General features: G+C 34.9%; 1 protein-coding gene across 1 annotated transcript; it reads right to left on the bottom strand.

Moving 5' to 3' along the window:
* Positions 1-8238: 8238 nt before the first annotated feature.
* LOC118269744 (uncharacterized) lies at positions 8239-9729 on the bottom strand. The gene is made up of 2 exons (XM_050700643.1): positions 9518-9729; positions 8239-9402 (listed from the first exon to the last, which is right to left on the bottom strand). The coding sequence occupies exon 2, from the start codon at positions 9331-9333 to the stop codon at positions 8239-8241; it is 1095 nt and encodes a 364-aa protein (XP_050556600.1). The 5' UTR covers positions 9334-9402; positions 9518-9729.
* Between the last annotated feature and the right edge of the window lie 4288 nt (positions 9730-14017).

The following is a 14017-nucleotide window of genomic DNA, read 5'->3' as shown; positions in this document are numbered from 1 at the left end:
TGATTTTGTAAACTGGTTTGAAATTTTAAATAGCTGTGACAGTATTAATGTGAGAATCCGAGATTTGCGACATACCTAACTAGTTAGAAGATATATACTTCCTACGCATTTTTGTTTCTAAGGGAAACCTGAGCTATTAATTGTCTAACCCGAGAATCAAGTGTGAGTGTGATCGTTCACCCAATCTTTCTTTGTGAGTTTGTGTGTTTATTTGTTATTCAATTACGTCAAACCAGTTGAAGGGATCGGGATGAAATTTGGAATAGGGGTAGATTATGGTTTGGAATAACACATAGGCTACTTTTTATCCCACAGGAACGCGCGCGATGTCCTTGGCAGAAGCTAGTAATAGGTTAGATGACTAATTTTTTTGTTTTAAAGTCCGTCTTGTAGATTATTTTAAAACGTAAGACACGTATTTTTTATTTTCTTGCGGAAACAAATACTGTCAAAGATAAGTGGATTTGAAATATCGCGAGACGTCATTTCTAGGTACGTTTTATACGTAGAAATGACGTATTTGCTCCCACTCCTAAACTTTGATTCGTTTTAACTAAGTATTGTTATCTTATATGACAAAATAAAAAAATACGTGTCTAATATTTTTTCATTACCTAATTGACGGACTAAATAGATTATTAATTTGCATACCCCGTCATCATCCTTATTGTCGACTCCTTTGTTATGTTATGTACAAACTACTTTACATAAGTACGTACCTACCTAACTATTTACGGACTTACAAATCTCAAGGTTATTGAAACTATTCAATTTCGTAACAGGTTGAATTCTAGTTAAAAACAATAGATCCGTACCTCATTACAATATTACCTACTAAAACATATTGATCCGACAGACAAACTAGATATATAATTTTGTTGGACTGTACGTGACTGTACACTTTTTTTGAGGGGGAAAAGTCATCCAATGACTTCTCCCGCTCTGGGCGAGGCGAGAGGGAGTCGCGGAGTGTCAGACTCTTACTGACTAAAACCATTCCGTTCCTACTCCTGCTTGTCCAGCAGGTACTCCGTAGCTCCGGACTGGACTGCACACTACTTAGTTTATATTTTTTTTCAATAAATGAATAATAAATAGCTACATAATATTATGACGCTCCGCGCGCCTCAAAGAGCTATCAGACCGCCTGATCCGGAGCTGCGGACTACCTAGCGGGTTTACCGGGGCTCCTATCTTCTGATTTATTTAGTTACGACTGTTGCGGGATCCAAGACAGTAGTTCGTGTCCCTGAGACGCGACAAATTTCAGTGTTCCGGTGTTTTCAAGGTTGGTTTGGGAGGCTCTGGTCAGTGCCGGCGTAAGGGCCACTGGTACCCCGGGCGAAAATATTGTGGCGCCCACTTGAGGGAAGCAATATCAAGTGTTAGTTTTTTGCGGATCCCATCGGCGGCGGCATCGGCGCCCCCCAGAATTTGTCGCCCTGAGCCATCGGCCCATCACGCCCCCCCCCTCCCCTTAACGCCGGCACTGGCTCTGGTGGGCTGGACCTAAATACCCTATGCGATATTTTATGAAATTTATAAATTACATTGACTCTTCTACTTGATTAACCATGTCCTTTGATCTACCGTAGTCTGCTTACCACTATAAGAGTTACAGTCGTAATGTGATGCTAAACAGACAGGCAACAAACATTTGACTGATAGCAGCGATAATGTAGGAGTATCTATGCCAAAATACAAAATATAATAATGCGTTGTAGGTATGGTAGATAACAACCTCAGACGATATTAAATTGCCTACACAATAAATGTCTAAACATGTAGGTATTAGATAAAGAGAGGAGATTCGAGTGTGTCTGTGCGTTTGTTTGTAAATTGTAACGGATTAATTTCAAAGTGTGATTTTGTACTATTAATATTACTGGACATTTTTCAGTTTTTTGAAAGTTTCTCAGTAGTAGCACGGATTCTGGAATTGCCCCCATTACATGGGATATAATATGTCACAAATGGTGAATAGTGGGTGCACATTGTATAGCGGCATTACGTGCCCTAATGTGCACCTCTGCCTACCCCTTCGCGGATAATTGTCGTGATATTTTATATATTGTTGTATGATTTTGTACATGGGAGAGCCATACTTCAGCATACTGGAGCCGACCGTAGTGATACCTTTCATTCGGGGAGAAACCTTCAAAAGGCGCCTAGGTTTTTGGGAATAGAAGACTCAGGAGTGTGGGATTTTTTCATAACAGAAAGAAATCAAAAGCAACATCTCTTAGAACTTAGAAGTCTTTATTCAACGCGGGCGAAGTCGCAGCCAATAACTAGTTACAAAGATAACTACCAACACATACCTACGAACTTATATAACCTTCTTGTTGCTACCTACCTAGTGAGGTGATTAGCAGAATTCTCCGCAGATAGTGTAGTTTACAAACAATTTTATTATCAAAACATAGCGATCGTATGATTTTTGCGGATGTTGATATACCTATTGTTTGATGTCTATGTAGGTACTTACTTGTCTTGCTTAATTAGTTGGTATTGATATGCTAAAATGTTGATTGATGATATAAATGTCGTCGTCCAACCGAAATTAATAATTAATAAATCATTTCAATCAATCAGCAAGCAATTGCTTACTTTTAACTCTTCTAGTGGTTTTTTTAAGTGGGGAAAAATCGTCCAATAGCTTCTCCCTCCTTGGGTGAGGCTAAAGGGGTTGTCAGACCCTTACTGACTAAAAACCACCCCGTTCCTACTCCTACTTTTTGAACCGGAGCCCCGGTAAATCCACTAGGTAGTCCGCAGCTCCGGATCAGGCATTAGCCCTACTGGGCCCCATCTGTGGTGGTCTGATGGCTCATTGAGGCGCGCGCGGAACGCGACATACCGAGATATAGGTATATTACTCATGGATCTATTAATTAAGGTATATAAACATACAAAGAAAATGAGAACACTTAAAGGTACCTAATAGTCGATCCGGAGTAGCGGACAACGTAAAAGGTTACCGGGGCTCCGACTCAAAGCAGGAGAAGGAACGGGGTGGTTTTTAGTCAGTAAGAGTCTGACACTCCCTTTCAACTTGCCGACGAGAGAAGTCATTGGATGATTTTCCCCCATTAAAAAAAAAACAGTAGATCTATTAATTAATTTATAAACAAACAAAGAAAATAACATCACTTAGGTGCTTACTACTACTACTAGATGACTAATATGAAATATCATACCAATATAAGCTGTTCACAACATACATTTGCAAAACATACTTATACACGGTGTAACAAAAAGAGGGTATACATATCAAGTGCACGGTTTCTAGATAACATAACAAACGATACGGGAAGGGTTTTTTAAACTCATGTTTTCATGGAACGAAGTTATGAATTTTTCCAATATTTTTTTATTTTTCATGCGAATCAAATTTAGGTAGACAGGTACTAGGCGATCAGATTTACAGAAGAAATGTTTCGTAATTAGTGAGTGACCCCTGTAGTGTAGTGACACGTTTGTATGATTTAAGAGGACCACGCGACACCAAGTATATGGTACCAATTTTTTTAAACGTATTTTAAGCTGAAACTTTGTGTAAAGATTCTATTCAACCTGTATTCTTCAGTGCTTCTTGTATGTATATGGGTATTTTGTTACACGCTGTATACATACATACAACCTCGATGCCTATTCACTACAGTAGCGAATATAAACAGCTGTGTGATTCATAACCTTTGACCGACATTTATATTACAATTGTACTGTAATTGATAAACTCCGTGTATTAGGGTCTTCTACCAGAGATGTGCTATGTAGCTATGCTACGAAGATGTACCTAATAGTTAAGCTGTGAAACTAAATAATAATAACTTTGACTAAAACGTTTACAGCTTAAAAATAAATAAATAAAAAAAATCACAACGCTGTCACTGGGGAACGTTACCAGAAGAAAAGAAACTACATATATATGTGATCGTTTCCACTGATACTAAGCTATGTAGCTGTGCGAGGAAGAAGCGCAGCTCGAGTATGCGACTTATCGATAGTAGGGAAGCCATTCATAGCACGCAACTTGGTTAGCTGAGCCCGTTTCTAGCAGTGCTAAGCTATGTGCACCAATGAATATGATTGGTGGAAGCGGATGTGCTATGCTACGTTGCTGTGGATGCGTTTGCATCCACGGCAACGTAGCACAGCACATCTCTGGTGGAAAAGTACCCTTACGCTAGTATTTATTTGTAGGTAGCTTGTATTTATTTGGGTTTAGGAATTTAAGGGTTGTTGGGAATCGGGGATTGGGAAGGGGGGGGGGCAATTGGACCTCCAGTACCCTCAATGAAACACAACGCAAGTTGTTTCACGTCGGTTTTCTGCTCGATCGTGGTATCACTCCGGTCGAGCCGGCTTATTCGTGCGGAAGCATGGCGAGCCCACACTTAAATTTCAGTATTTTACCTATTAAAGTTCATTGTTATGGCCGGTGAACTAGAAGTTAATGACCTCAAATCGAACGAGGTTAACACCGTTAACCATAGTTTACATTGGGGAATCTGTACCCTTAGTATGAGTTTACTTTACGTTTATCACTACATAGTATAAAACAAAGTCACTTTCTCTGTCCCTATGTCCCTTTGTTTGTATCTGTAAAACTACGCTACGGATTTTGATGTGGTTTTTTTTTAATGGATAGAAGAGGAAGGTTTATATGTATGTAATATGTTAGTTGAACCAAAAGCCCAAGTTGTTGCTCTGTGAAAAGAGTTATTTATTTTGATCAAAATACTTAACAATTTGGTAGGTTAGGTACCATACATGTTTAACAAATTAAACTTATATCTAAAATACAACTCAAACAAATACTAACCTGTAAAAAGAGAAACAACATTAAATGCTATTGCTCCTAACAATCAGTTTTTATAAACTATTCACACTTTCTTAAATAAATCCACTAAATAAATCAATAGTCTTTTCTCTTTATATTACATTTCAGACATATTCTCAGTTTTCTTTTACCACAGACAATATTCAAAGAAAGCGCGGTAATTTTAAATAACGAACCAGAGAGCTTATTTACATCTCCCCCTCCCCTTAAACTACTGAGAATTATTTACCACCGGTATAATTTTAGTAATGTGAAAATAATTTGATTCAATTTTCTTGCACCCTGTATCTATCTTATAAATTGAGTTAGATAATTTTTCTAATATTTTATAAGGGCCTATTTTTATCTCATCTAGTTTTTTCCTATTTAACTTGTTCCCATTTTCCACATATACTAGATCACCCACTTTTAACTGACAATATATCCTGTTTTTGTCAATTTTTTTTTTATTGTAATTGTGTGATTTTATAGTTTTTTCTAAAGCTATCTTTCTATCTTGTAGTAAATCGTTTTTTGATTTTTGTGTTTTTAATTCATCTGGTAAGATATTAATAACTTTTCCTTCTAATAAATATACTGGGGAGAATCCTGTAACAGTGTGTTCAGTTTCATTATATTTTTGGATACATTCATGAGCTATAGTCGTCCAAGCCATTTTATCTTTCCTTTCATTAATTTTACATCTGATTTTGTTAACTATAGTTTGGTTTAAACGTTCATTTAAACCGTTTGAAAAAGGTGCATTCACTGCGGTAAAGATAATGGTTATATTCTCGTTTTTTAAAAAACTTTTGAATTCTTTGGAGTTTATGCCTGGGTATTGATCACATAGGATCATTTCAATTTTATTATCAGGGATAACTTTTTTTACTAGTTTTATAAAGTCATTTGAATTTTGTGTTTTTGATGTTAAAATGTAGGCATATCTGGTGAAATGGTCTACTAAAATGTGTAAATAGGTTTTTGTAGAGCGGGAGCCACCAAATCCACCAATAGTATCTATAGACACTATTTCAAAAGGGTAAGTGGCAGGACCCAAGTGAGACATCAATCCATATTTAAATTTAGTTCTAGTTTTATTTTTTAAGCATACTTCACAATTATCGCAAATATTTTTAATATTGTTTATTAAGTTTTTTGCTGTAAAGAATGGTTTGATTTTATTTTCTAATTGTTTCACCCCTATATGACAATATGTATAATGTATATTTTTTATTATTTCTTTACTAAATTCTTCCGTGAGTATAATTTTTTCTTTTTTTCCTATTCTTTTTGTGTATACTTTATCTCTTAATAATAGTTTAGTTTTATGAAGTTTTATAATTTCATTTTTCTCTTGATCTTTTTGTATATCTTCTAGTTTAATAAAATTTACGATTTTTAAGACTTCATCCTGGTTCACGTGTGGTTCTAATACAGGGTTTCTACTTAAGCTGTCTGCTTCGAAATTGTCCTTTCCTGGTGAATATATCACTTCAAAATTAAATTGTGATAAGTAATAAGTGAGATCTCCTAGCTCTTCATCGGTTCTTGCCTTAATATTTAGTTTTTCTAGAGGTTTATGGTCTGAAAACACTTTAAATTTTTTTCCTATGAGTCAATGTTGCCAGTATTTTACTGCTTCTTTTATTGCTAAGCATTCTAAGTAGACAGCTTTTTTTCGTTTTTGACTATCATTTAATTTTCTCGAAAAATATGCACATGGCTTCTCTTCTCCATTTTTTTGTGGTTGTTTCAATATAGCCCCTATACCTTGTATGCTAGCGTCTGTATAAATATGTATAGGCAAATCTGGATCAAAGATCTCTAATATAGGTCTTGAGCAAAGCATATTCTTAATTGTATCAAAAGATTCTTGACATTTTTCTGTCCAAATAAATTTTTGGTCTTTTCTTAACAAATTGTGTAATGGTTCTAATATGATTGATATATTTGGTATGTATTTTCCATAGAAGTTAATTTTACCTAAAAATTGTCGAACATTTTTTTTTGTTATTGGAGTTGGAAAATCTTTTATGGCTATTAGATTGTCCTTAAGTGGACTGATTGCATTATTTTTAATTATGTGACCTAAGTATTTTACAGAATCCTGTGCAAAATTGCATTTCGAGAATTTTAATCTAAAGCCCTCTTTTGAGATTGCTTCTAATAGCAGGGTTAAGTGTTCAATGTGTTCCGTGAATGTCCGGGAAAATATTAAAATGTCATCGATGAAATTTACTGTAAAATTAGATAATTTATGTTTCCTAATAATACTACTTAATATTCTTTGAAAGATTGCAGGAGAAGTTTTCAAACCAAACGGTAAACAGGTCCATTGAAAATGATTTTCTTGAGTAACAAATGCAGTTTTTTTCCTATCTTCTACTTTTAATGGAATAGACCAAAATGCCGAATTAATATCTAATGTTGAGAAAAATTTACAGTTCCTTGTTTTTACCATTAAGTCCTCTATAAGTGGAAACGGTTGTGATTGCGGAACCACTATTTTATTCAAATCCCGAAAATCTATGCATAGCCTAGATTTTCGCCCTTCTTCTTTTTTATAGGCTAGTGTTACAGGAGCTGCAAAGGGACTATAAGATTCTTCAATAAGTTTATTTTTTAATAATTTTGAAACTTGTTGTTCTATTTCTTTTTTATCCTCAAAATTACATCGATATGGTCTTTTGCTACAATATGTATCTACAAGTAAATCTATATGTGCCTCATAGCCCTTAACTGAACCTACATCATATTTATCTTTCGCGAATAGTGACTTATATTTGTTTATCAACTCATCTATTTTTGACTGCTGTTGAACGTCTAAATGATCAACTGAAATGTTGAAATTTGAAATATCTATGTGTTCATTAAAATTGATCTCACATTTATCTTCAGTTATAAAATTATCTTTACCTGTGTTTTTCTTTTTTTCAATATTTTCATCAATTAAATATTGCAAGTTTTGAATTTTGTTACCTGTTAAGCCAGGAATATTTTCATTACTTTTATTTTCCTCATTGTTAACGTTTTGTATTATTTCCAAGTTTTCATTTTGAATTAGTTGAAAAGATTTTATGCAATCTAAGCCAATTAAAAAATCATGGTCAAAGTTTTGTTTATCTACAACAAAAACATTTATGTATTTCTCAATTTGAAAGATCTTAATCTTTAATGTTATTATTCCTATAGACTTTTTTACACCATTAATCGTTTTTAAATTTGCCTGATTATTATTGTTATTGTAAGTGTGATAATTTTTTAAGGATAATAATCTGGAATTAATTAAACTTACATTTGATCCTGAATCATAAACCCCAAATGTTTCTAAGGAATCATTTATTAAAATTTTAATTTTGATTAATGGTGGAATTATTAGTTTTTTGGATCTACTTCATTTAAACTCATTTCTAATTCAGAATTATTAATACTTTTAATTGACTCTTTTTTATACCGATCACCTCCCTTATTTTTAAACCAACAAACGGATTCTGAATGATACCGAATTCCTTTCTTTTCTTTTTCACAAATTTTGCATGGTTTTTCCTTGAAAGTCTTTTCTTTAATGCTATTTTCTGAATATACTTCCTTTTTCCTACAAACTTTTTATTCAAATGTTCTAACCCACGAATACTATTGAATAAATGTTCTGTTTCCTTTAAGTTATTTCTATCAATTTCATCGGCGATAAAATTAGGTAAACCCGTTACAATTAAATCTATTAAAGTAGTTTTATCTATAAACTTGTTAGTCTCTAATAAAAGTCTCTCTTTTTTTAATGCATATTCTATTAACGAGCCTTGCCTATACTTAAATAAAATAGCATACCTTACCGGTGTCCAACCTTTGTTCATATATGTTTCGCAAAAATTATTTTTCCAAATACTCCATTCAGAATTCATTGTATGCTTTATAAGCATAGAGCTATACCAATCCTGACAAGAATCATCTAAAAATAACCTTAAAACTTGAATTTTGTAAATATCATCAGTTATACCTAAACGAGTACATTCTGTTTCGAAGATAACCATCCACTGTGTGACATTTGACGTTTTTTGTGTAAACTTATCAATAACAAACATTTCAGATACTTTTTTCAAATTAAACTGTCTAGGCTCCTTTCTTGATTCAGCAAAATTTTCCAAAATTTTTGAAAGAGCTTCTATTGGCGTTTCCGTAGAAGTCTGGTCTTGTGCAATTGATGTAACTTCTTCCAGTAAATAACCTTTAAATTGCATATTTCCATCACCATCTATGTAGATATCATGTAACTCCGGTGTAATAGAAATCCATACTTGTCGTTTTTCATGTCTTTTTTGCAATGTAGTTTTTACTTTTTGGAAAATTTGAGACTTTATTAAGACATCGTGTAGTTTCACCGGTTGTAATTGCTCCGGAATTAAGTAAGTACTTTTATTGGCATCCATAATTGATGTTAAGCATATTATGTTTGTTTTCGGGTCGTCACTCGGTTTGACAACAAATTCGAATTTCAACTTCTCCATTGTTGACAACAGCTATAATTAATGTTGTTTTGTAATAAGTTAGTTGAAACAAAAGCCCAAGTTGTTGCTCTGTAAAAAGAGTTATTTATTTTAATCAAAATACTAAACAATTTGGTAGGTTAGGTACCATACATGTTTAACAATTTAAACTTATATCTAAAATACAACTCAAACAAATACTAACCTGTGAAAAGAGAAACAACATTAAATGCTATTGCTCCTAACAATCAGTTTTTATAAACTATTTAAACTTTCTTAAATAAATCCACTAAATAAATCAATAGTCTTTTCTCTTTATATTACAGTTCAGACATCTTCTCAGTTTTCTTTAACCACAGACAATATATCAAAGAAAGCGCGGTAATTTTAAATAACGAACCAGAGAGCTTATTTACATGTATACTAGCGGACCCGACAGACGTTGTCCCGTCTACACGTCTTTAATTTGAAAATTTGTCGGATCCAATGAACCTAAAACATTCCAAAATCAACAACTACTAATAAACTAAAACATTGTCCAGCGGACAAAATTGTGAATCTAAACCATTCTCAGATCCACTTGAACACACACAAAAAAAAATCATTAAAATCGGTCCAGTCGTTTAAGAGAAGTTCAGTAACATACATACTTACAGAAGAATTATATATATAAAGATTACACGCATAATGTATCACTATTGTACCTATGCGAAGCTGGGGCGGGTCGCTAGTACTAGATAATAGAAACGAGAACGCGTTCGGTGTTATGATTGGTTGGTTTATTCGAACCGGCCAATCAGAGCACCGAACGCGCTCTCGGTTTGTTTTCGTTCAACGTAAAGCAAACTCGTACTAAGGGTATACGGTAGTGAACTCTATTCAGGTAACTAAACCATTATTAGTTTAATTATTCAGTTACACTAAATTCTATTAAGTTCTATTTTTGTCATGAACCAAATCTTGAGCTTTTATCAGCCTTTGTAGGTCCGCTGCAGGACAAAGGCCTCCTTTTTAGGGTTCTATAGCCAATTGGAACAAAACGGAACCCTTACAGATTCTTCATGTCTCTGTCCGTCTGTCCGTATGTCGCAGCCTTTGGTTTTCGAAACTGTTGGGTTACATAGTTGAAACTTTGTAGGTTGATGTATTCTGACAACCGCTAAAATATAAAAAAATATATTTATATAAAATAATATAAAATTAATATATTTAAAAATTATATGAAATTTTGTATGAACGAGATTATTAGTTTTTAAAAAATAATACATTTTCAAAAAACGCTTATACAACTTTGTCGTTCATACAATCATTATGTAAAACCAAGTTATTCTGCCAGCGGCCTCGCTAGTCGCTCGTGTTCCCGTGGGATAAAGATATATGTTTTATATAAATGATATTAATCTATATATTAATACGTGATGCAAAAACTTTGGACTGCTTTTTACGAAAATTGCGCGGACGTAGGAGCATAAAATTTGGTACACTTATAGTTTATGTGTAGGAGAAGTGCAGTACGCTAATATTTTTCAAAAATAATGCTTATAAAGTACATTAAATCAATAAATAAAACATTACACACACATGCATAGTATCTGATCGTATTTGACAAAACGTCAAAATCTATAGACATTGCGATGATATTGACGTCTCATATGAATAGAGTTTTATAAAAGAGTTTGTTTGAGTTTGAGTTAAATAAAAATTATCCTTGAACGTATGTTAAGTGGTATTGTAAATTAAATCGTATATGGTTGAATTTCAACCACTAGGCGACCACTAGTGATATATAAAAGTATCCTATCACCCAAGTCAGCTCATACCCTGTCTGTATACCACATTTTATCAAAATCCTGTCAGTAGTTACAGCGTGATTAACGGACAAACATCTAAACAAACAAACTATAATATTAGCGTGATAAGTCTGATTCTGCTATCTTTATTATCTAACAATCTTAATTTACGCGGCTAATGTTGATAGCAGAATCTATTTTTTATATGTTAAAATTCAACTACCTACCGTGTTAACGGATCTATAGTAGCACGCCTTGCAACACTGCATCCTGCCCCTGCATTAGTAACTAATGAATAAATCATTTTACTACATACATGAAGTATAAACTTATCGTTTCACCTTTTAATTTCTGAAGGTAGTGAGTTGTTGCTTATGACTGTACGAGACACCCGAAAGACCAAAGGCGTTACTAGTGCGTTGCCGGCCTTTTGGGAGTTTAGTAAGATTGGGTAGGGGGTAATTCGGCTGGAATTTAAGGGTTATTGGTATTCGGATTGGGAAGACTGGAAGGGGGATAATTGAACCTCCGAACAACGTAAGTATTGTTTCACTTCTGTATTCTGCGAGGCCGTAGTAGCATTCCAGTATAGTCCGTACTTAAATGATTAAGGCGCGGGCCCACAGCGGCGCATGCTGTACACGGGCACGCGGCGCATTTTAGCTGCGTGTATTAATTTGTTGGACAACGTGGGTCTATGTTTCTACTGGTGTACACGAATATGACCTACGACTGTGTAAGGACTGTGGCAATTGGCGTTTCATTGTCTCTGCCTACCCCCATGGGAGACAGGCGTTAGGTTATGTATGACTAAGTATAGCGTGGCACTACGTACGGAAAGACTACGCTCGACTGTATGACTGAAAACTGCGCTGTGATAAGTGATAAATGATAGATGATCAGTGGCGTAGCGTGGCTTGGCGGGCCCCGTATAAAAATTAGTTAAGGGCCCATTTTATTTTTTAGTAAAATCATCCAACAACTTTTCCCGCCCCTTGGATGAGACGAGAGAGAGTGCCAGACTCTTACTAACAAGTATCTGCCGAAACTACCGTGTCTGGTAAGCACCTGTGTCAAGAAGTAGGCACTAGCCAGCCAGCAGCCCATGTTTGGGGGCCCCCATGGCCCTGGGCCCCGTATATTTGATACGGCAGATACGGCGCTAGCTACGCCCCTGTAGATGATATTTATTTTTCAAAAAGGTTACAATGTAACTCTTTTACACGTCAATATATCGTCTTTTACACGTAAGCTGTACATAGTCGATATACGATAGTAGTGGAAATGTAAACCCACGGTGACACCGTTGAGCTATGTAACCGCCTATTCGAGCAAGCCACGCGTGTATCAATGACGTCAATTCATGCGTAGCCTCTCCGTGGGTTGCAGTGGACACAACCACATACATTTTCTCACAAAACGAAGCTTAATACACGTGCGTAACCTCTCCGTGCATCGAAGTGGGCCCGTGGCTTTACTGAAACTCTTCCTTAGTAATTATTTTTAAAACAAATAGCTTTTGCTAAGGACTGGGTTAAGTAACCATTAAATGACTCTCGAGTACGTACGGTAATTGATAGTAAGTACTTAATAAATAATAATCGCCCCACGTGCCGTGTCATATTGTTTACATGCGTCTATAATCTTGTCAATTGCAATTTAATTGCATTATAATTGTATTATCTTTTTATAAATTATGTTGTAACATTGAATTATATAAATAATCGCGTGGTGATAACTAATTTTATTGTTATTGATTAATTTAATGAGTGACTCATAGTTTGACTCACTGCAAAGGCTACTACTGGAGTGGAGTTTCTTGCTCGTTCTTCTCCATTCGAAGCTACACTTTGGAACGAGCACCTAGCTTCACTGACAGACAGACTGACGGACGTTTCAAAAGTGCCTAATTTAGGATTAATTGAAATAAATGCTTTGACTTTGACTGGGAGATCTCGTATTTGGTGTCTGATTTAAGTACCTTTAAGTGAGGGCTCGCCATGCTTCGGCACGAATGGGTCGGCTCGACCGGAGTGATACCACGGCCTCACAGACAACCGACGTGAAACAATGCTTCCGTTATATCGCATTGTGTGGGTAAGGTTGCCGCAGGCCCAATTCATCCCTTCCTAATCCCCGATTCCCCAAAAAGGCCGGCAATGCACTTGTAACGCATCTGGTGTTTCGGATGTCCATGGGTGGCGGCGATTGCTTACTTATAATACCACTCAATGAATAGGGATGATGACGGGGTATGAAAATTAAAAATCTATTTAGTCCGTCAGTTCGGTAATGACAACACATTAGACACGTACTTCTTTATTTTGTCATGTAGGTAAGGTAACAATATCTAGATAGAACGAATCAAAGTTTAGGAATGGGAGCATATACGTCATTTCTACGTATAAAACGTATCTAGAAGTGACGTCATGCGATATTTAAAAACCATTTTATCTTCGAAAGTATTTGTTTCCGTAAGAAAATATAAAATACCTAAGTGTTTAATATTTTAAAATAATCTATAAGACGGACAATAAAATAAAAATTGGTATTGTTTTTTTTATTTCCCTTATCTAAATAGCTTCCAATATGACCGTTTACTTTACAAAGACATTTTATAGTAATAGATCGACGTCACGGTCACGACAAAGCTTATTCATGTATATATGGCATTTTTATTACTTCCGTAAAACGATTGTACAGTGATAAAGTAGTTATTTGGTTGCTTATCTAAGTAGAGTGCATATATTTCTTGAATATTTATAAAAAAATTAGATATACTGCGCTTCCCTCAAGTAATTTGTTAAAGGAAATATGTATTGTATAAGGTCGGGAAGAAAGCTTTGAATTAAGCTATGTTTAACCGATTTTTTTCCCCCTTGCATACGGGTGTAAACGTAAGAGGCTTAGATAAA

This window comes from Spodoptera frugiperda, chromosome 19, assembly GCF_023101765.2.
Source record: "Spodoptera frugiperda isolate SF20-4 chromosome 19, AGI-APGP_CSIRO_Sfru_2.0, whole genome shotgun sequence".
Lineage (NCBI taxonomy): Eukaryota > Metazoa > Arthropoda > Insecta > Lepidoptera > Noctuidae > Spodoptera > Spodoptera frugiperda.
Note: the sequence above shows the minus strand (reverse complement) of the source record. Positions and strands in the feature narration are given on the sequence as shown.

Coding starts and splice junctions, on each gene's coding strand:
- LOC118269744 (XM_050700643.1), bottom strand. CDS start 9,333: ATGGAGAAGTTGAAATTCGAATTTGTTGTCAAACCGAGTGACGACCCG.